The sequence below is a fragment of the Euphorbia lathyris genome, chromosome 2 (genome assembly GCF_963576675.1).
Source record: "Euphorbia lathyris chromosome 2, ddEupLath1.1, whole genome shotgun sequence".
NCBI lineage: Eukaryota > Viridiplantae > Streptophyta > Magnoliopsida > Malpighiales > Euphorbiaceae > Euphorbia > Euphorbia lathyris.
In genome coordinates, this window is record NC_088911.1 from 46980497 (window position 1) to 47004511 (window position 24015).

Sequence of the window (24015 nt, forward strand, 5' to 3'; positions counted from 1 at the left end):
TATATTAGTTGGATGGGTTAGGTTGGGTTTGAGAATCGGTTTTCTTAAGTTGACTTAGCTTGGTCCGAGTTTGATGTAAATATAATGCAGGAGCTCAAAGTAGTTTAATATAAGAACTGATTAGGTCCGGCCCGAGCCGAGGTGAACCGATGAACATGTCAACTTAATAGTTAATGAAACTAAGCATGGAAATCAAAGAGAGAACAAAGGTAAAAAAAAAATGAAAGATTATGTAAATTTTTTGTTAACAAGTAATAGAATTGTTAGTTAGAGCTGTTATAAATCAGAAATGGGCTTCCTTCTTTTTTTACATGCGGACTGGATCTTAATCCATGAATTTGGGCTTTCTTCTTTCTGAATTGGTATTAAATGATCAAATGTTAGTTCGTTTAAACTAGAAATTTAAATTTAGTATACATATAAAATCTTAATTGAAAGAATGATAAATCTCAAACCAAATAATCATATACAATATTAAAATAAGAAAACTTTTCAAAAAAAAAAAAAAAGAAAAAAAAACATCTTTCGAATAATTAAAAAAAATTTCAATGTCAAAATTGAACTCTCATATTTTTAAAATATCATTATATGACTTATTATGCGAAAAATATTATGTTGCAGTATATATAAAAAAAAAATTGTAATTCAAAAATGTGATTCACTAGTGTCAAAATCTTGTCTTTTGGTGAAATTTGAGCGAAATTCGGATAAGGTACTCGAATATTAAATCTGGTTTAAATTTGATCCGAGTCCGATCTAACTCGGTTCATGAACATATCTAATTAAATAGCACAAAGAGATTTTAAAGAATTTTCAGGAAATTAAAAGGTAGATAAAGAGTAGAATAAAGTATTTTACTAATTTTATTTGTGCGTATTGGGCAAGTATCTTATTACCCAAGACAAAACCTTGCTATTTACATGTTCATTAGCATTCACGCACAACACCACTTTATTCTTTCCCTAAGTTTCTAAATCTCTACCAAGGTAATTAACTTCTACTAATTTTCATTTTCTCTAATTTCCAATATTTCTGCTTTCTTCTTCTTCAATTGTAGTATATATTACATAGTACTAGTTCACGATGGAAATTTTCTGTCTCCAAATATATTTTTTTTATCAACTGTTCCATTTTATTTAGAATTTACGGGTTTGATATCACTAATGGAATATATTGTGAATATTTTCTGTATATGTTTTTTATTTTTTGTATATTGATATGGCAGAAATTATGGATTCTGATAAATCAACGCAAGCTTCAAATAAATCTTTGTGCCAAAATAGAAATTTAGAGAATGGAATTAGCATTGTTTCTGAACTAAAGTTTCAGTTTCATGATTTCATTCATTCTTCTATGGATGATCACAAGGCTTGCTTCAAGACAAAATTTCACAAGGTACCTATATTATTTTACTTATTCTACAAAATTCTTAAATTTTCTTTTAGAATATATATATAATCCCTTTACATTATTTTTAGATAATTTATTTTGGAATTAAATTCGTTAGTAAACAAGAGAACTTTAAGTTAAAAACCTTTTTCTGCTTTAAAAGGTTTTCATATGTTGATGGATCGGAGATCCAACTACTTTTGCTAAAAATGCTCTGCTGAAATCCAATACAGTTCGTTGTTAACTTAGACAAGCTCAGATTTAAAATTTAAATCTCAAGTCCAATCCAAATAAATCCATCTAAACAAGAATATATATTTTTTATAATAAAAATATAAAATTACTAATTAATATTAATAGAAAGGGTCGGGTTGGAGCAGTCCATTCTATTTCTATAAATTCCAAACCCATCTAAGAAATAGATAAGCTTTAGCGGACTTCAACCGATCTAGGCATGGTTGTTAGAGATAATATTAGTATTATCTCTACAGACAATTATCCGCACACTAAATAGAATTGTAGTCTGTACACAAGTCTATTCAGTGTGCAGAGATAAGATTCTAGTCTATCTAGAATTAGGTTTTAGAGTTGTATCTAAACTATACAACTAATTAGGGTTTAGCAAAACCTAATTTATATAGATTCATATATCTGGAATATAAATAAAAAAGATCAATACGAACCCTAACTAAGGGAATTATTATTTCGATCAACCTATCTCTCTCTCTTTCTCTCTCTAAGATTCGGATTCTCTCTCTCTACCAACACCGAATCGTCCAACATGGTATCACGAGCAGGAAACGGTTCAAATCCGTCTGGCTCCGCTTCCGCATCAATTCCTCCAAATTCCTTCAATCAATCGACACCGTTGTCTCACGAACAACCGATGTCATCAATATTCCTGTCTGAATCAGAGCCGATGACGGCAAATAATCACAGTTCGGCGGCTATTCCCTCCGCGATAATGTCAATCGCAGAAACTGGAGAAGCTTCTAGCTTCACCACTCCGCCACCCGCAGCAACGGCCGCTCGGTCGAACTCTGCAAACAGGAGCTTTGCCACGGAATACACCGTGGATACGGCGTCCGCTTCGTCCCTTCAGCCGTCGTCTGGTTGGAGGTTCGAATCTCCCTTCACCACGGCGCCAATGTCGACGGTCACCTCCTCCTATCTGTTCGAACACCATGACGGAGGGATATTTCCTCGACCGCGACAGCAACAACAGACACAACGGATCACTGTACCGCAGCAACATCCGCCATTGTTTCATCCTCCAGGTAATTTTTCGCAACCTTCCACCAGACCTGGCTTTGGACCTCCCCCGTCCTATCACAGTTCTCAATTACCCTCTACTTTTTGCACTCAATCTAATGATCAATTTTATGTGCATCCACCTCTAACCCGCCCCTTAAATCACATTGGTGCCTCCAATTACCAAACCTATTCCACACCGAGTAGTGAGTCTGTTAATCAACCCCGTCCCCAACCCACGCATACACAGACTCACATAAAACTAACACCACACAATTATAAAGCATGGAGGATGGCCATTGTGTCTACCCTCAAATTTCATCACTATTTTGATCACATCACAAGCAATACACCACCACCACCCAAATTCTTATCTAGGGGAGGTTTTCTGTCAAATACTGATGATGTTATACTCAATCTAGCCTACACTGTGTGGGATGAGTTAGAAAATGTTGTGATGTCCCTGCTATTACATTCAATTACAGAGGAAGTTTATGAAATTATTACTTGCTTTCATTATTCACATGACATCTGGGTTGCACTTGAAAACGCGTATGGCGTTATTACTGATGATAAACAGTTCCAATTAAGCATTCAGTTACATGAGTTTGAACAAAATGAGTTACCCATTGGTGAATATATGCAAAAACTAAAAGCTATTCTTGATGATCTGGCTGCATCTGGCAATCCATATCCCATGCATCTTCTACCGTCATTACTTTACAAGAATGTTGGGGATCCTTTCAAATCATGCATTCAGAATTTAGTGATTCAGAAGGGGATCCATATTGATTACTATCAATTGTTGAGCAAGCTGAAAACAGTTGAAGGGATGATTAACTCCACAAAAAAATCTGCTTTCACACTTCCGGCACCACAATTGAGCTCGCATGAAGTGAATGTGTCCTCCGTCTCCTCTTCTACGAATGTAAAATCCAAAACAAAAAAGAGAAGAAGCGGCAAATGCTTTAACTGTGGTGATCTTGATCATTGGGCAGACAAATGCAAGAGGCCCAAAGGGTTTGCAACACACCAATCGCAATCCAATGCACAAGCTCATGTCGCATGGCACAACCCTATGGACCCGTTCAGTGGGCCGCCGCAACCTTGGTATCCGGACACGGGCGCCACCAATCACATGACGGCTCAGCCAAGTCAACTACAACAATCCGGGCAATGATACGGTTCAATTTGGAAATGGGCAAGGTTTGAAAATCTCTCATCTTGGTCAATCTCATATCAAACATCTTAAAATCTCTGATATCTTATTGGTACCCAAGCTTACTAAATCATTATTGTCGGTTCAGAAATTCACTCGTGATAATGCTTGTTTCTTTGAATTTTGGCCTAACCATTTTCTTGTGAAGGATCAAACTACTGGGGAAATCCTGTTGCACGGTCCGAGTAAGGATGGGCTCTATGTGCTTCCACCCAACTTGAAAGAGGCGCTAGTCAGAGAGAAGATTTCCTTTGAGCGGTGGCATGCACGGCTTGGTCACTGTCAGAATCAAACAGTCAGTAGAATTCTAAAAGACAATAATTTATTATCTTCTGCACCTACCAATAATTGCTCTTTTTGTCCTTTAGGAAAATTATCTCAATCTTCTTTACCTTCAATTGTTCGTTCTAGTACTTTTCGATTTGAAAATTTGCATTTGGATGTTTGGGGCCCTGCCCCTGTTCTCTCCTTTAATGGACATCGTTATTTTTTTATTATCATTGATGAATTTACTCGCTTTAGTTGGTTATTTTGTCTAAAAAATAAAAGTGAAGTAGCTCTAACATTTCAAAACTTTCTTGCAATGATTAGAAATCAGTATGATGCCAAAGTTAAAAACTTCTACTCCGATTTTGGGGGTGAGTTTCAAAAACTGCAGCCTTTTCTCCATGAAAATGGAATTGTACACAAGATTGCATGCCCTCACACACATGCTCAAAATGGCATCGCTGAACGGAAAATTCGACATGTAGTAGACACGTGTCTCACCATGTTAGCCAATGCTAACTTACCTCTTAAATTCTGGAATTATGCCATGGTTCATAGTGTACGCATGATCAATATTCTTCCTACCAAAACACTTAGGAATCGCTCTCCTTTCTTTATGCTTTTTCGCAAGCAACCTGCTTACTCGTTCCTTCGAATATTTGGTAGTGGCATTTATCCACTTCTACGACCCTATAACAAAAACAAATTTGATTTTCGTTCCAAACTCTGTGTTTATCTTGGACCGTCGTCCAATCACTCGGGCGAGTTATGTTTAGACATATCCACAGGAAGAATTTACATCTGTAAATTTTTCAACCATGATGAAGGGGTCTTCCCGGCAGCTCAACCGGTCAATACGCCTCTCTCTACTAGCGCAGGGTTGGAAGCGACAACACTAGAACTACCTTCACTCCTCGGACCGTATCCAGGTATTCCTCGATCCACTAGCTCTGTCCCTCATTCATTACCCTCGCATATCCCTGTGGAACCCATGGTTGGCCACACAAATTCTATTATTAAGGATGACCGTACAAATCTGGCTCCGTCATTCGCCAATTCGTCTTTCGAAGATCAGCAGTATACGGCATTGGAACCGCGAGCTGAAAACAGCGGCGCTGCTGCATCAGACACTCCGGCAACTATCAGTGCGGCAACGCATCACCGAGACGGCGTGATGGGGGTCTCACGGGCTGATCAAACCAGCAACAGTCGACACGCCTCGCCGTCTGGCGTTTCGACAGCGGAAAACTGTCATGATACGGCACACGAGCAGTGCGAGGCTCCAAGAGCAGAAAATTCTCAAGTCATCGAACAAGAGAACATTGCAACTGCTCCAATGGTGCCTGTGCAAGCGCCATCACCGCAAGCACCGTCAGCAAACATCGAATCCGACGATGCACGACGTCATACAATGCAACTTCGACAAACAATGCTGCACTCACGCGGTAAATTCGCGGCACTACTAGCAATACATGAAAATGGTGTGATTGATCCTACGTGTTTTAGCAAAGCGAACAAATTACCTGAATGGAGACAAGCTATGTCAGAAGAAATAAAAGCCCTACTTGACAACGGAAATTGGAAATTGGTTCCACGGCCCCAAGGAAGACATATCATTACCTCTCGCTGGCTCTTTCGCACAAAGAGAAAGTCGGATGGATCCATTGATAGATATAAAGCGCGGCTAGTGGCACGAGGATTCACTCAAAAATCTGGCATTGATTACAAAGAAACATTCAGTCCGGTGGTAAAGGCAACCACAATACGCACAGTTTTGGCCATTGCTGCGTCCAAACGGTGGTTCATTAATCAGCTTGACGTGTCAAATGCGTTTCTCCACGGAAATCTCACTGAAACAATCTATATGGAACAACCGCAAGGGTTTCGTGATCCAGATCAAACTGACCATGTGTGCTTACTTCAGAAGAGCTTATACGGTTTAAAACAAGCTCCGCGAGAATGGTTCATTCGGCTACGAAACTTTCTTGTCTCTCTTGGATTCAAAATGTCATTGGCTGACAACTCCCTCTTTGTTCACACAAATATACAAATTCAAACATACATCTTATGTTATGTGGATGATATCCTTATCACAGGCAACTCACCAGCTCACATTGTTAGTGTAATCTCTTCCATTGAAACTGAATTTCCTATTTGCAATCTCAGCCAGCTTTGCAATGGAATCCTGCTTAGCTTGCTGTGCTTGAAAAGTAATGATGACATTCAGCAGATCCTTGAATCCCTTAACTTCGTTGAGAAGCTGAGTGACTTGGGAAAGCTGAGTAGTCTCAATAGTTGAAGACCCAGCATCAAGAGGAGTAGGTTGGTGAAGGTCTTTAATCAAAGCTTGCACTGAGTCGATTATTCTTTTGCCAGACTCAGTGGCATTTAGGTAACTTTGAGAGCCTTCAGTGACATCAGTATGACTGGTGGGAAGAGGAGTCAAGGAAATGACGTGGTCAGTGACTGGTGGTGTGGTTCCAATCTGCACTTGAGGTTCTGGTAAAACTGATTGATCGGCAGATATGTTGATTGGAGAAGTAGAAATTCGAATACTGTCAGTGCTGACGGGGGCAGATATGTTTGGAGTCAGCACCATGCTTGGAGTAACAGCATTTACAGTAATCGGCTCAACTTGACTTGTTCAGTTGGCGGAAGCATTTAAGTCGGCATGTTCCTTTTGGGAAGAAACTGAGGCTTGCTTTTCAATAGATGCCGATGTAGTAGAAGGTGGTTGTCTTTTGAAGAATTTCAGCTTAACTGCAGAAGGGTCCTGGGTTGGCTTCTGAATAACGAAGTCAGGAAGAGTTGGTGGTTGTACAGGAGGCTCGCTGACTGTCTTTTCACTTGCCTTAACCAATCTTCTTCTGTGAGGAGGAATGTCAGCTTGAATAGACTCTCCTGAGTGAGATGGAGAAGATTCTTCTTGCTCAGTATTTAGCTGGTCAGCTTGCTCTTGGACTTGATCAACATTGTGTTGGTCAAGTTCTTGTTCTTCTCTAGCAGCCAACACAGTATTGGCTTGCTCAGCTTCAACCTCACTAGTTGTCTCCTCATTATCCTTAGCGTCATCCTGACCGCTGGCCTTTTCTTCTTCGTCATCTTCTGAACTATCACCATCTAGTTCTTCCTCAACTTGTGCAATAAACTGGTCGTCCGGATGCACCTCTTCTTCTTGTTCCTCAGATACAGTTCCTAGACACTGTGTGTAGTGAGAGTCACCAGGCACAACAACGTCAGTAGGAATGGCATCAATGGGAGTCAGTGTAGAAGACTTCTGCTTCTTTTGAGGCTGCACGTCAGCATCAGTTCTGTCCTCAGTTTCAGGCTCATCTTGCCTGCTCCTTTTCTCAGCTGACTTAGGTCTCTCCTAACCTGGTTTAGCAACTGACTTAGCCTTCTTTGCCTTAGGCTCAGCCTTCTTGGAAGTGGTCTCAACAGCTTTCCTCTTGCGGGCAGCTGGAGCCTTAGTTCTTCTCCCTTTCTTCGGGACATCTGTTTCCTCAGTTTGTTGTTCACCAGCAGCAGCAGTTTTTCCTTTCTTCAGAGGCTGATTGAACTTCAAAGCCCTCAGCGAAGCTGCTGTGATTTCAGATCCTCTAGCTTTAACTTCATCAGTTAGGTCTATCTTGTGATCAATGAGGATCCTGGTGATGAGCGAGCCCAATCTTAGAGTTCCAATGCTTCGTAGGAACCCAGTAATGAGGAATACTGGCATGTTGATTGGCTTATATGTCAGCATATGCCATATGAAGCATTGCTCAAAATTCGTTGCTGAGGTGGTGCAGTTGATATTGGGATAGATGAAGTAACTCAGCAGATAGTGAGCCATCTTTTGGTGCTGACCCATAGAGAAACTGGAGACTTCTCCTGAGTGGCCTTCAGGTTTACAGAAGGTGACTTCGTACCCAGTATTGTCCTGATCTCCAGATCTTCTCGGCTTTGCTCCTTCATTTTTTAACTTCAGCAAATTTGCCAGATAGTTAGGGTTTATGAAGATGGTCTTTTCTCTTACCACAGTTGCCAGATAATCCTGGTTGTCATCAGCAACACGGAGATTGTGGTAGAACTCCCTTACGAGGTCAGGATAAGTGTGATCCCTAATAGAGAATAGCTCAGTCCATCCATTTTGCGATATCCATTCACAGAAGGGTTGCTCGGAGGTTACGAAGGCCTCAGATACCCATCGCAAGAAATCTACTTTCCATTCGGTAATGTTGTTGAAAACCTTAGTATAGGTTCTGGCTTTGGTCGATTTTTCTTTGGAAGAAGTAGCTTGCCCAGTTTTTCCTTTACTCGGCGTAGTGACCTTGGTAGTTTTAGGGTGACCAGCACCGGAGATGTTGACGGAAACTTGAGTCATAATTTCAGAACAAGTTTGGGAAGCTTTGAGAGTTTTTTTTTTTTTGAGAGAAAACTTTTGCCTTAGAATTCGGTAGGTGTAAAGAAGATAAAAAATGGGGATTTACCCATTATTTATAGCGGTGAAGTGTGGATCTTATCGAATCCATGTGTCAGTTTTTCCTTGGGATTGTCAACCGACAAAGATCCTAGCAATTATGACACATTCGGCGCGTACGTCATCCTAGGTGGCTATTCGCGTGCTTAAGCATTAAGTGCAACGGATCTAACACTCATCGTTTAGAATACTAAGCGTTTTGGATTCTGAGTGGTCAGTAGTATATGAAAGGATGATTTCTCAGTTTAAGATTTACTACTCTGTGTGTATATTGGCTCAGTATTGATGTGTATTTTGGGTTAAGTGATAAGGGTCAAAAACCCCTATCTTTGGGTACGGTTTTAGGACGGGTTTTAGAGTTATTTAGTTAATAAGCGAGCAATTCTAGCATTTAAATGCTTTTGTGTGAGTTAGTTAGAAATTGGAAACGTTCCATTTACTTTTCGTCGTTTAGGCTCGTTTTGTGTTCAATTTAGGCAAAAACGGCCGAAATAGCATGCATAGTATAATTCCGTTATCTTTTAAAGCTAATTGGTCCGTCAAAAGTCGCACCAAACGAAGCGTTTGCTCAAAATAAGCGATTGACGGATCAATTTAGCTTTTGGACTAATGTTATCTGGAGTTTTTATACGTGCACAGGTGTAAGTTCGGGCGAAAAAGGACATCGAGGTGATTCGGCACGCATCGAGCGCGTTCCGGGCGAAAACGCTCGGCGAGCAGGGCCCCGTGGGCCATTTCTGCTCGCCGAGCAGGCCCCTGGAGGCCTACTTGCCGAGCAGGCCCCTGGAGGCCTGCTCGGCGAGCAGCGGCCTGCTCGGCGAGAAGGAGCCTGCTCGCCGAGCAGGCCGCCAGGCGCCTGCTCGGCGAGCAGGGGGCTGCTCGGCGAGCAGGGGGCTGCTCGGTGCGAGCAGCCCTGCTCGCCGAGCAGCTCGCCCTGCTCGGCGAGCAGCCCTGCGGGAATTAGTCAAAAAGACCAATTTTGCCCCCACGAAGCCACGATTGGCCCCACGTCTTCCTACACCAATAAGGACACGAAAATAGGTCAAAACGAGGCCCGAGCCGCGTCTATAAATAGGATTTTTCCATTGTAATTTAGATATCTTTTTCCTTTGTAATTTTCTTAGCTTTTCACCTTGAGAAATCCTCTCCACCTCCTCCATATCCTTCAAACCTCCATTGAAGACACCTCCGAAGCTCCATTCACCGAGGATTGCTCAAGCTTCATCCTTAAATCCTAGAAAGATGCCTGCATTGGTAGACAGGTTCCTTGAAAGGGATTTTTCTTCTTTTACATTCTGTCTAGCCTCTGATACATGCTATGAATTCTAGGTTTATTGTAACTTTGTGACAATGTTTCCATCTTTGATATATATTATAGTTATTGTTTATTCAATTGTTTTGATGTTTTAATCTTTGTCTTACGCTTTGTCTGATTGGTTTAACTCATTCGATAATCCCAAAATTAGGTTGGCACATATTGCGAGCTGAATCTGACCTAGTCAGTGCCTATAGGATTGACGACCCTATAGAAGATTAAGCCCAAATTACTGAGCCTTAGAGCTAGTTTCGGCCTTACAAGGGAATCACGAACTAGGGACTTTAAGAGGATAGGTCGGGTTAATCGCCTTGGACACACGTGACTCAGGTTTCTATTCAATTGTTTAAACATTCTATTTTCATTATCATCGTATCCCTTCATGTTCCTTCGGTTAATTGCATTGGTAAAAGATCACTTAGGAGTAGTTTAACTTAATTAGGCGTAGAATAACTTAGTTAGAATCAGATAACTTAGCTAGGAATAGCGTAATTCAACCTAGGAGTAGATTAATTTAATCAAACAAACTCAAAACCCCCTAAGCCTAGATAACATCCGAGATCGAGTAGCTCGGTACTTGCAGAAATAAATCCTGTGGACGATAACCTGGACTTAAACCAGAAATTTATTACTTGATAACGACGGGGTACACTTATCCCTTAGTGAGTCCTCATCTCTAACTTAGGTGAGGGCGCATCAAGTTTTTGGCGCCGTTGCCGGGGATTTATTTCTTCTGCAATATCGAACCAAAGGTCGACTTGCTAGTTTAGGCATTCTTTGTGAATATATCCTTTGTTAATATCATATATACTTGTTTATAATCATGATTCTTTTTCATACGTATCTATACCAATTATACTTGTTTATATACACATGTTTATATATACTCATTTATGATAACCATTCTTGTTTTTACTTACGCTTGTTTATATTCGTTTGTACGAACATGTAGTTATCAACTTCATCTATACGTGTCTGTATGTGTTTGTTTATACTGTTCTTATACTTGTACAAAAATGTATAATGTGTATGATTTCCCTTCAGCTTTCATTTACTTTTGTATTTATCTTTTCTCAGCGTATGCCTACGAGATCAGCGAAAATACCGGTTGTCCCTCTTAACCCTGAACTTGAACATACTCTTCACAGGAGCAAACAGATCGGAAAGCTGAAGCAAGATGAGATCATTGAGCCTATCAAGCCTATCAAGATGACTGACAATGAACGGAACAATGAGCGGGATGCTGAGAACACCGGACCAGAAAATGACACTCGTTTGATGAGTGAGATCCTGGCACCGCACCGACACCAGCATTTGTCCGGCATTGCTGCTCCAAACATTCCGGCGAATACATACGAAATCAAGTCTGGTATAATTCACTTGATCCAACAGACCGGACTGTTCGGAGGAGAAGCACATGAGAGCCCGAATGATCATCTGGATCGCTTCCTAATGTGCGCAGACACCGCAAGGACCAATGGGGTCCCCCAAGATGCTGCTAGACTGAAACTGTTCCCATTCTCTCTGACTGGGCAAGCTTTGGAATGGCTGAGAACACTGGAGCCCGGTTCAATCACGACATGGGTAGGGTTGGAGAAGGAATTCTTGTCCTACTACTTCCCTCCCTCGAAGACAGCAATGCTCAGGGGTGAGATCACATCCTTCCACCAACCCGAGCATGAGGCGCTCCACACATCTTGGACTCGATTCAGAAAAATGTTGCGCATGTGCCCTCATCATGACATACCCAAGCATCAGTTAGTAAGCGTCTTCTATCACGGACTAACACCCACCAACAGAGCCATTGTAGACTCCGCAGCGGGTGGTGATTTGTTTAGAAAGATAGCAACAGAGGCATATGACATGATTAACGAGCTGGCCAGAAAGAGTGTGCAATGGCAGGAACAGAAGCTCGCCGGCCCCACAAGGCAGCGGGTATTTGCTGTGGAAGAACAGGAGCAAAATCCAGTTGTCGCGGATTTGAGTAGGAAGATGGACGTACTGTTGGCTACACTTAGCCGACCTCCCACCTGTGTGCACTGTGGCGGCGACCACAATGGAAAGGATTGTCAAGCAGGTAGCCCTTTCGCTGGAGATGGGGTGGAGATGGTCAACTATGTTGGGGGGCAGCCGAGATACAATCAGAACTATAACAACTCCAACCCCAACAACTACAACTCCTACAACAACAACAACAATGGCAACTACAGGAGGCCTCAGCACCCGAACCTCTCTTACGGGAATTCAAATCAGAATGTGCTTCGACCTCCTAGCGGATTTGTTCAAGAGCATAGAGAGCAGGGGCTTGGCATGCCCCCATACCAACAGCAGAACCAAGGGCCAATGCAACCTCCTAAAGAATCCGATAAGGTGATCACTCTTTTGAAGGAGATCTCGGCTAGGCTTGCCAACAACGAAGCCTTCTGCAAGGATTTGAGCAATCAGGTAGCTCAGATCAATAGGGACAGGCAGGAAAGGCCACAGGGTTCTCTCCCGAGCACAACGGAGAAGAACCCAAAGATCTTGAGAAAGGATTGAGTAAGGGGGAGAAATCGGGTTCTCCTCGGTTTTTAATTCAAAGTTTGAACAATTTGATTATGCATTCCCTTTTCTTTTTGTTTTGATTATTTCTTTTCTTTTATTGTTTTGGTTAATTGAATTTTAATCTCGTTTGTTTATTTACGCTGTCAAACTTTGTTCCCCCACACTCTATTAAAAAAAAAACGAATTTTGCCAACCCGGGCGAGTTAGGCAATGCCCAGCTCGCCGGACTGGTCGGCCGAGTCAGTCGGCTCGGCCGACACGGGCTGTTCGGGATTTTAAAAAAAAAATCCCGAACCAAAAAAAAAAGAGAGAAAGAAAGAAGAAAGAATAAATAAAAGAAAAAGAGAAAAGAATAAGAAAAAGAGGGGGGTGACTCATCATCACCTTCCCCACCTTCTTCTTCCCTTCTCTCTTCTTTCTTTTATTCCATTCTTTCTTTCTTCCCTTCTCCTTCTCCTTTTGCTTCTTCAAAAACCTAACCCCCCAAATTCACCATTTTAACCCGAATTCAAGATATAAGGTATGAATCTTTACCTATTTTTGGTTTCTAACATGTTTCTAGGCTTAGATTTTAGCTTAGGGTGGTAAATTTTTGAGATTAAAGAAAAAAACCTAAGTTTTAAGTTTCTCTCTCTTTTCTCAAATTAATCTCTTTTTGCTTTTAAATTCCTGATTTCCTTGCAATTTATGTTGACATAATGATTAATTTATAGTTTGGGTGTGATTTCTATTCTCAATTTGTGGATATTTGGAGAAATTGCTTAATTTGGGCAAAATCCCCATTTTAGCTCAAAGTTCAACTATTCAAATTATAGTTAGAAACTTGTCAATAGAGTTGTGAATTGCATTCTTACCATGTCTTAGTCATTGGGTATCTCCAATTTTGCATAAATTTGTGAATTACGGGTGAAACACTTAGGGACCAAATACTTATGGTTTTAGTCCCTAAGTTCCTAAAGCTATGGTTTATGCCTATGAATGGTTTGATTGGGGGTTTATGTTGAAACTTGTAAATATGTCTTAACTTTTCCATTTTTGGTCTATTCCTCAGGAACTATGGGTCGGAAAGGCAAAGCTAAGGTCGTCGTCGAGAATGAAGCCGAATCAGAGGTCGAGTTCGACGAAAGCCTCCAAGCTAAGTATGATCCACCCTTTGGTCTTATTGATGAACGTGAGGGAATTTTGTACGATAGATTTTCCAAGCAAGATCTTGCTACACACATAGTTGTTGATCAAACTTATTTATCGAGTTTAGGCTTAAAGAAGGATTTCAATGAAATCCTCAAATTCCACGGCTGGTATAGACTAGCCACAAAACAGACTCCAGTTTATCACAACTTTACTATGGAATTCTTGACCACTTGGAAAAAAGAGCTACCCTTGGGTGGTGGGAAGCATTCTTTTAGGCTAAACGGTAAACCTTACCGTCTTGATAACACCACACTAGCAGCCCTAATGGGAGTCCATAACCACCCCGAGGCAATCTCAGACTTTGAGAAGCCTATTACAAAAGATATGGCTTGGGAACAATTGACAGGCATATCAGACTTTGACTCCCAGACTGCTAGCCCAGTCGCTCTTCGAGACCCACTTCTCAATCTTGTTCACAAATTTGTGGCCCACAACTTGCTGGGCAAAAACGAGAGCAATAAAGTCTCAAAGATAGAATTGCTCATACTGTGGTGTGTGGCCAACCACAAACACGTGAATAATGTTAAGACCATATTTGAAGGCTTCTCAAGCCAAACGAGTAGGAAACGCGGTTCCATAGGTCTTGGGCACTTAGTTACCAACCTGCTTGAGAGCTAATTCAAAAATTTGGACAATCCCGAAATTGCTATTTACCCTACTTTGCTTAACTCCAAGTTTTTGGGGAAATCTACTTTTCATGAAGTCTTAAACAGGAACCCAACCGGAGGAGCAAGCTCTAGCAGAGGGGGAAGGAAAAGAGCACGAGTTCCACAACAGCATAGGGATGAGGGACCTGAGGAAGAAGAACCTGCAACAGCAGGAGACCAAAGGGAACACCAAGCGCCGGGGACGGAGGCCCAGTTCCAAGCCATCAACACCATGATGGCAGAAATGCGAGATCTTAACCTACGGACCTTTAACACTGTTCAACAGATGGACCAACGGTTCACCAACTTTGAGCAGAATATGGACCGAAGGCTTTCGGGTCTTGAATACGTAGCGGCAGATTACTGCGAGCGCTACAACATGCCTTGGCCATACCCCCCGGCCGATCAGTAAGTTGTCTTCTCCACCCTAACTCTTTACACTTGTACTTCATGATTTGTGATGCAATGTTGGAACTTATTGCATATTTTTAGTGTGAGGAGGAGGGGTAGACAAACTTACAAAAAATTGTATAAATTTTTAAATTTTTGTTGCGTCGTGTCTAGTTTAGTTTAGCGTTTTTGGGTTTTGTTTATGTTTTTGCATGTTTAGGACCTAAAACCGTGAACCTCCTTCGAATCTAAACTTCGTTATTTGTCTTTGAGGGCTGAGAACCGAATCTAAAATTGCATGAGAACTAGTTTAGGCGTAGGACACAACTCTTGTATCTGTAAAAGCATGAGCTACAGTTTGCATTTAGACCCTACTTTTGAAGAAATGCCAAAATCGCCACTTAGGTAGATAACTTAAGAATTGAAGGCATGTGACATTAAACTTGAGTTTGGGGAAAACTAGTGAACACAAAATTGAAACCCAAAGAATTGTGAGTTGAATTTGAGCCTAAGAGCGAACATCAAAAAGCTCTTTTTCTTGACATTTTAGTGTGAATGCTTTGACTTGTGGAAGGTTACAGATTTTGCACCTAATACTGTGTTAAACCTACATGCAATGGTTTGAGATGATAAACGATGAATCAGCCTCATTAGAATTAACCCTTTTCTTTACCTTATTTTTTCTTTTTCATCCACTCTAGGAAGCCCCTTTGAGCCTACGTTTTTGTAGTTTATAGGTTTTTCTTTCGTTCTAACCTGTTTTTGCAAACCACAACTTGGTTTGCTGTTTAACCCAATTTATTTTGCAAAGCTCAATTAGAGCCTTTGTTTTCTTCTAGCGCTTTATCTTTGTTTATGGCATTACAGTAGCAAGCCAAAAGGCTAAGAAGTGAATGAGCATCACTATCCCAAAAAGAAAAAGAGAAAAACAGAAAAAGGAAAGAAAAGAGACGAACAAAAGGGAAGAACTTCATTCCCCAGTTCTTAAAAATAAAAAACGTCTCAAGAAAACATCCCAAAAAGAAAAATAAAATAAAATAAGGGATGAATAAAAAGCTCAGTCACTTCATATTTGCTAAAGCCATTTGAACTTTGTTTTTGTAGCGCTAGAACTATTAACCCTTGTTGTACCTTTAACCCTCTAACCACATTACAACCCCGATTAGAGGCTGTTTTTGATATCATCGGATCATATAGCATAGTAGAGGAACTCGGATGAACGTGCAAAGTTAATGTAATCCTAAGCAAGAACATAAGCCGAGAGTAAACACTTTAGCCACCAAAATTGTGTGAAATGAGTGAACTACCTATGGTGAGGTGTTTTACTTAGCGATCCCCTTAAACTCGTTTAATTGAACATGTGTCCACTTGCTTAAAACTATGACCCATGAAAATTGAAATGCGGCTTTTGGATATCGTGTCTCTACTTTGTATTTCTGAATGCATGTAATTACAGATGCTCGAAATTGTGTCAAGCACCTAGTCAAACCGGGAGGTTTTCTAGCTTGCTTGTGATGGCGGGTTTAGTTTTTTAGTTTACTTGGGGACAAGTAAAGTTTTAAGTGCGAGGAGGTTTGATAGGGGTAAAAAACACCTATCTTTGGGTACGGTTTTAGGACGGGTTTTAGAGTTATTTAGTTAATAAGCGAGCAATTCTCGCATTTAAATGCTTTTGTGTGAGTTAGTTAGAAATTGGAAACGTTCCATTTACTTTTCGTCGTTTAGGCTCGTTTTGTGTTCAATTTAGGCAAATACGGCCGAAATAGCATGCATAATATAATTCCGTTATCTTTTAAAGCTAATTGGTCCGTCAAAAGTCGCACCAAACGAAGCGTTTGCTCAAAATAAGCGATTGACGGATCAATTTAGCTTTTGGACTAATGTTATCTGGAGTTTTTATACGTGCGCAGGTGTAAGTTCGGGCGAAAAAGGACATCGAGGTGATTCGGCACGCATCGAGCGCGTTCCGGGCGAAAACGCTCGGCGAGCAGGGCCCCATGGGCCATTTCTGCTCGCCGAGCAGGCCGCCAGGCGCCTGCTCGGCGAGCAGGGGGCTGCTCGGTGCGAGTAGCCCTGCTCACCGAGCAGCTCGCCCTGCTCGGCGAGCAGCCCTGCGGGAATTGGTCAAAAAGACCAATTCCGCCCCCACGAAGCCACGATTGGCCCCACGTCTTCCTACACCAATAAGGACACGAAAATAGGTCAAAACGAGGCCCGAGCCGCGTCTATAAATAGGATTTTTCCATTGTAATTTAGATATCTTTTTCCTTTGTAATTTTCTTAGCTTTTCACCTTGAGAAATCCTCTCCACCTCCTCCATATCCTTCAAACCTCCATTGAAGACACCTCCGAAGCTCCATTCACCGAGGATTGCTCAAGCTTCATCCTTAAATCCTAGAAAGACGCCTGTATTGGTAGACAGGTTCCCTGAAAGGGATTTTTCTTCTTTTTCATTCTGTCTAGCCTCTGATACATGCTATGAATTCTAGGTTTATTGTAACTTCGTGACAATGTTTCCATCTTTGATATATATTATAGTTCTTGTTTATTCAATTGTTTTGATGTTTTAATCTTTGTCTTACGCTTTGTCTGATTGGTTTAACTCATTCGATAATCCCAAAATTAGGTTGACAAATATTGCGAGCTGAATCTGACCTAGTCAGTGCCTATAGGATTGACGACCCTATAGAAGATTAAGCCCAAATTACTGAGCCTTAGAGCTAGTTTCGGCCTTACAAGGGAATCACGAACTAGGGACTTTAGGAGGATAGGTCGGGTTAATCGCCTTGGACACAAGTGACTTAGGTTTCTATTCAATTGTTTAAACATTCTATTTTCATTATCATCGTATCCCTTCATGTTCCTTCGGTTAATTGCATTGGTAAAAGATAACTTAGGAGTAGTTTAACTTAATTAGGCGTAGAATAACTTAGTTAGAATCAGATAACTTAGCTAGGAATAGCGTAATTCAACCTAGGAGTAGATTAATTTAATCAAACAAACTCAAAACCCCCTAAGCCTAGACAACATCCGAGATCGAGTAGCTCGGTACTTGCAGAAATAAATCCTGTGGACGATAACCTGGACTTAAACCAGAAATTTATTACTTGATAACGACGGGGTACACTTATCCCTTAGTGAGTCCTCATCTCTAACTTAGGTGAGGGCGCATCATTAAGTACTCAGCATAACAATCACTCAGCATGCATTTGTGTAAATCATTCAGCATAGTAATTCACTCAGCATACATTTACATTTTAGAACAGGAATTTACTGAAGAGGATTAAACATACCAAGGGCTTCTCTCAGTATGCTGAACTGTTCACGAGCCAGTGGCTTTGTGAAGATATCCGCAAGCTGCTCATCTGTTGGGACGTAGGTCAGCTTTATCTCACCTTTGAGTACATGATCTCTAATGAAGTGATGCCTTATGCTAACATGCTTCATTCTGCTGTGTTGAATTGGGTTCTTTGATAGACCAATTGCACTTTTGTTGTCGCATTTGACCTCAATTGTCTTTGTTTGAACACCATAGTCTTCAAGCTGTTGCTTAATCCATAGGACTTGAGCAACACAGTGACCAGCAGCAATGTACTCAGCTTCAGTGATAGACAAGGCTACTGACGCCTGCTTTTTGTTGAACCAAGATACAAGACAGCTTCCTAAGAAATGACATCCTCCAGAGGTGCTTTTCCGTTCTAGCTTGTCTCGACCATAGTCAGCGTCAGTGTATCCAACGAGTGTAAAGCCATGTGTGTTGGGATACCATAAACCTACGTTCACTGAGCTTTGCAAGTATCTAAGGATTCTTTTTACAGCTATGTAATGAGATTCCTTAGGGTTAGATTGATATCTAGCACAGTAGCATACTGAGAACTGAATGTCCGGTCTACTGGCTGTTAAGTAAAGTAGAGAGCCTATCATACCTCGATATAATTTGCTGTCTACTGACTTACCATTCTCGTTAGCACAGAGGACAGTGTCAGTGCCCATAGGAGTGGATATTGGCTTGCAATTTTCCAAGTCATATTTCTTTAATATCTCCTTGGCATATTTAGCTTGACTGATGAAGATGCCATTCTTTCCTTGTTTTATTTGAAGTCCGAGGAAGAAGTTGAGTTCTCCCATCATCGACATTTCAAACTCAGTCTGCATTTGTTTGCTAAATTCCTTGCACATTGATTCGTTAGTTGCACCAAATATTATATCATCAACATAAATTTGAGCCAACAGGGTATCTTTACCCTTTCTCTTAATGAATAAGGTTGTATCAGCTTTGCCCCTGACATAATTTCTAGTCAGCAGGAAACTGGTCAGCCTCTCATACCAAGCACGTGGTGCTTGCTTGAGGCCGTACAGAGCCTTTTTGAGTTTATAAACGTGGTTTGGGAATTTTGGATCCTCAAACCCTGGAGGTTGATTAACATAAACTTCCTCGTTTATAACTCCATTAAGAAATGCACTCTTAACATCCATTTGGAATAATTTAAAGTTCATGTAAGATGCATATGCACATAAGACCCTAATAGCTTCTAGCTTTGCCACTGGGGCAAAGGTCTCACCGTAGTCAATACCTTCTTGCTGACTGTAGCCCTGAGCTACAAGCCTTGCTTTGTTCCTGACTACATTTCCTTGCTCATCCATTTTGTTACGGAAGACCCATCTTGTTCCAATGGTCTTCTAACTCCTTGGATGTGGCACTAGCTCCCATACATCGTTTCTTCTGAATTGGTCGAGTTCCTCTTGCATTGCGCTCATCCAGAATTCATCTTCCTCAGTATCAGCGAAGTTCTTAGGTTCCTGAACTGAGACGAAGGCTACATTGCTGAGGTACCTCCTGAGTTGATTCCTCGTCATCAGGGTATTCAAAATTAATTTCAATTATAATGTAATAATATAAATTGCTTCCTTCATTTTTTTTGGTTAATCATCGTCTTTTAATAAGAGTCTTCAAAATTTATTGTACAACTTTTCTCAACATTAATAAGGATGTGTTACAAATTTAGCTATATGGTTACAGGGCCGACCCTAGACTTTTAAATTTGCAAAATTACTCTATAAAAGCAACTTAATTATTCATTTCTTCTGATAATTTTTTTTCTATTATTCATAATATTTCATTCTTTTATCTTAGTTTTTCATGGAGAATAATCAAGATTATTTTAGCCAGTATTATTATCAGGTTACAAACACCCAAAATCACGAGTTGCAAAATTCTCAATCAACGAAACTAAATACACCAACTAAAAGGTCTAGTTGAACATATATGACAACATTTCGGAATCACTGACCTTAATGCATGATTCTCGTAAAAAAAATATATGTTATTTTTTCGTATGTAACTCATATTTTAATCAATTAATAAGATTTATTGCATAAGTGTTTTTTATTTAATAAATAACTAGTCACATAATAATTTTAATTTATTTCATAACAATTAATTATCATTTCATTCTTTGATATTATTTATATTATTTATTTATTTTTATTGATTTGGGTTCGAAAATGGTTATATGGGGGTGTCCACCTTGTTGGAATGTCTCGGACCTCCTTTCCTTATACCCTATCTTTTAATAAAAAAAATTAATTATTTAATTTTATTAAAATAATAATTTATATCAAATTAATTATTATATTGGATAACTATTTTTTTATATTAATAATTAGTATTGAATTAATTATATTATTGAATAAAAAATTATATGTTAATTAAATAAATATGAAGTGTTTTATAATAAGTGAGTTCTACCAAGAAACAAAATGACATGTCATTTTAAAGTGTTATATTGGATGATGAGGAGGTAAAAAAAATTCTCTACCACTCCTATAAATATCAAGCCTAGTGACTTTCATGTAACAGTTAAATTACACAACTATTCAACTTCAATTCTTAACGATATGATTACTGAACTTTACACTTTTTAATATCGATTGCCACTATGATTGTTGAATAGTATTTATTTACATTTGACTCTACTTTTTGACCGGTTCTCTTTCTTTTTCCCCTTCTAATCTAAAATACCCACTTTACTATTGACAAGTTCAATAACCACAATTTTACCTTTCATTCCCTGAGTTAAATGCACCATTGGTCACTGAATTTATATTGTTGTCTCAAAATTATTACTCAATTTCAATTTATCTTAATAAAATCATTTAACTTCAAGTTTTGTCTCAATTAGACCACTTTAGCGATTTTAGTAATTATAAAACGTCATAATGGTAACATATGTGACACATCAGCATGAGTCAACTCAGATTTTTGATCGAAACTAATAAGGTTTAGTTTAGTTGTTAAAGGATTAAATTGTAATTATTATTATTCATATGGGTAGTTTAGGTATTTGGCTAATATAGCCTTGTATTTATACTGACTGTTAGAGTTAGTTGGGGAACTTTTGATCTTTTCTTTTCCTCTCTAAAACTGAGATCTTCTTCTCTGACTTGCTGGTTTTTCTGTGATTAGAATCCTTCTCAATTCAATAATCAAAGTGTTCTTGTTCATCAATCTCTTCACTTTGTTATGGTATCTTTTCATTTAAGTGAGACTGTAACTACTTCTGTTTTTGAATTAGTTCATGTGGATGTATGGGGTCCTTTTAATACTGAATCTCATGCTGGTTATAAATATTTTCTTACCATTATAGATGATTTTAGTAGGTATACGTGGATTTATCTTCTTAAGAATAAATCGCAGGCACCTAATTGCATACAGGGGTTTTATGCCTATGTCAAAGTTCATTTTGACAAAGAGATCAAAACTATTAGAAGTGATAATGCTCCTGAGTTGAAAATGGAAAGTTTTTGTATAGAAAAATGAATTGTGCATCCGTTTTCTTGTCCCTATACACCTCAACAAAATAGCATTGTTGAAAGGAAGCATCAACATTTACTAAATGTAGCTAGATCATTACGATTTCAATCATCTTTGCCATTGATTTTTTGGTCAGATTGTATCTTACATGCAACATTTTTAATTAACATGTTTCCTACACCTGTTTTAAAGAACAAAACTCCTTTTGAAAAGTTGTTTGGTAAAGAACCAGTTTATGATAATTTGAAAGTTTTTGGTAGTTTAGTTTATATTGTCAATTTAAACACAGGAAAATCAAAATTTGATGCTAGGTCAATTCCTTGTGTTTTTGTTGGATTTAAACCTAATGTTAAGGGTTATAAAGTTTTTAATCTAGTTACTCATTCTTACACGGTTTCAAGGGATGTGAAATTTGTGGAACATGTTTTTCCTTATAAGCATGGTGGCCAATCTTTTGTTATTTCTGATGTAGCTGATTCACATATAAGTATTGATTTGTTGGAAAGCTTGGCACCTGTTTTTGAGGAACAAAGTCCTTCTATGCAAATACATGTTCAACAGGTGGATGCTCAGATTGTTGTTCAACCCTCAAGCTCTGCTCATAGTCAAAGTATTAGTAATAATGATACTATGCATCCTACAAGGGAAACTTTAAATGTTAATATAGAGGCTGAAACTGGTGATGATAGTTTATTACATGATCTTGTTCATGATTTAAATCCTGTTAGTGATATTAACAATGAGACAGTTTTAGACACATCTTTGCCTGTTAGGAAATCTGGTAGGGTTAGGAATACACCTAATTATCTAAGTGATTACCATTGTAACCAGTTGCTAAGTGACATAAATTTTGTGAAATATCCTCTATCTGATGTTATAGGTTATAGTCATTTATCCCCTGCACATCATAATTATGTTCTTAACCTCACTAGTGTTCCTGATCCTAAAACTTATAAAGAAGCAGTTCAACATGAATGTTGGAGAAAAGCTATGGATGCTGAATTACATGCCTTAGCTTTAACTAAGACGTGGACTTTAGTTGAATTGCCTCCAGGGAAGAAGACAGTGGGAAGAATGTGGGTGTTTAAAACAAAGTTAAAAAGTGATGGCACTATAAAGAGACACAAGGCTCGTTTAGTTGCAAAAGGGTATACCCAAATAGAAGGTATAGATTATAGGGAAACTTTCTCTCATGTGGTTAAGTTGAGCACGATAAGACTTTTTTTAGCTCTTGCTTCTATTCAAAATCGGCCTTTATACCAATGTGATGTTAATAATGCGTTCTTACATGGTGAATTAGATGAAGAGGTTTATATGGAACCTCCAGAAGGTTTAATTTTGCCAAAACCAGGATTAGTATGTAAACTACAGAAATCTTTGTATGGTTTAAGACAAGCCAGTAGGCAATGGAATTTTAGATTAACTAGTTTTCTACAGTTACATGGTTATAATCAATGTGAATCTGAACATTCTATGTTTATTAAGATTAATTCTGGTTTAATTACTATTCTTTTAGTTTATGTTGATGATATAATAATGACTGGCAGTGATCTGTTGGAAATTAGTAATGTTAAGAAAGCTTTAAATGATGAGTTTAAAATCAAGGATTTGGGTAACTTGAAGTTTTTCCTTGGTTTAGAAATTGCAAGAAACTCTTCAGGAATTCATATTTCACAGAGAAAGTATACTTTAGAACTTTTGCAGGATGCAGGTTTGTTAGCAGCTAAACCGGCATATTCACCAATGGATCCATCTTTAAGGTTGTCAAAGGATCAAGGAGTCTTATTGAAGGATGCTTCTGTGTACAGAAGATTAATTGGGAGATTGATCTACCTTACAAACACAAGACCTGATATTACTTTCTCAGTCAACAATCTGAGCCAGTTTTTATCAAAACCAACTGATATTCATCTGGCAGCCGCAAAAAGAGTGCTTTTATATCTGAAGAAATCTCCTGCATAGGGATTGTTTTACTCTAACAAGTCAGAATTGGCTCTGAAAGCATTTTCTGATGCTGACTGGGCAACATGTGTTGACACAAGAAGATCTGTAACAGGTTTTTGTGTCTTTTTGGGTAATTCTTTGGTGAGCTGGAAAAGTAAAAAACAAGTCACAATATCAAGATCTTCAACAGAGGCTGAATACATGGCAATGGCCTCTGTTGCTGCTGAAGTTCAATGGTTAACATATCTTCTACAATTTATGGGAGTAAAGAATAAACTGGCAATTTCATTATTTTGTGATAACCACTCAGCTATCTACTTGACAAGCAACTCAACTTTCCATGAGCGCACTAAACACATTGAATTGGACTGTCATTTTGTCAGAGAAAAGCACAAAGCAGAGCTTATTCATCCATTAGCAGTTCCTACTGCTCATCAGTTGGCTGACATTTTAACAAAAGCCTTACCAACAAAGCAGTTTTCCTTTTTCATCAACAAGCTGGGTCTGTTAACTATATGTAGTCCAGCTTGAGGGGCGATAATAAGGTTTAGTTTAGTTGTTAACAGATTAAATTGTAATTATTAT

General features: G+C 39.2%; 1 protein-coding gene across 1 annotated transcript; it reads left to right on the forward strand.

Annotated features, from left to right (window-relative positions):
- Positions 1-1233: 1233 nt before the first annotated feature.
- On the forward strand, positions 1234-12478 carry LOC136220874 (uncharacterized). Its single transcript, XM_066008703.1, has 2 exons — positions 1234-1395; positions 10978-12478. Exons 1-2 carry the CDS (start codon positions 1354-1356, stop codon positions 12436-12438), a joined length of 1503 nt encoding a protein of 500 aa, XP_065864775.1. The 5' UTR covers positions 1234-1353; the 3' UTR covers positions 12439-12478.
- Positions 12479-24015: the final 11537 nt, after the last annotated feature.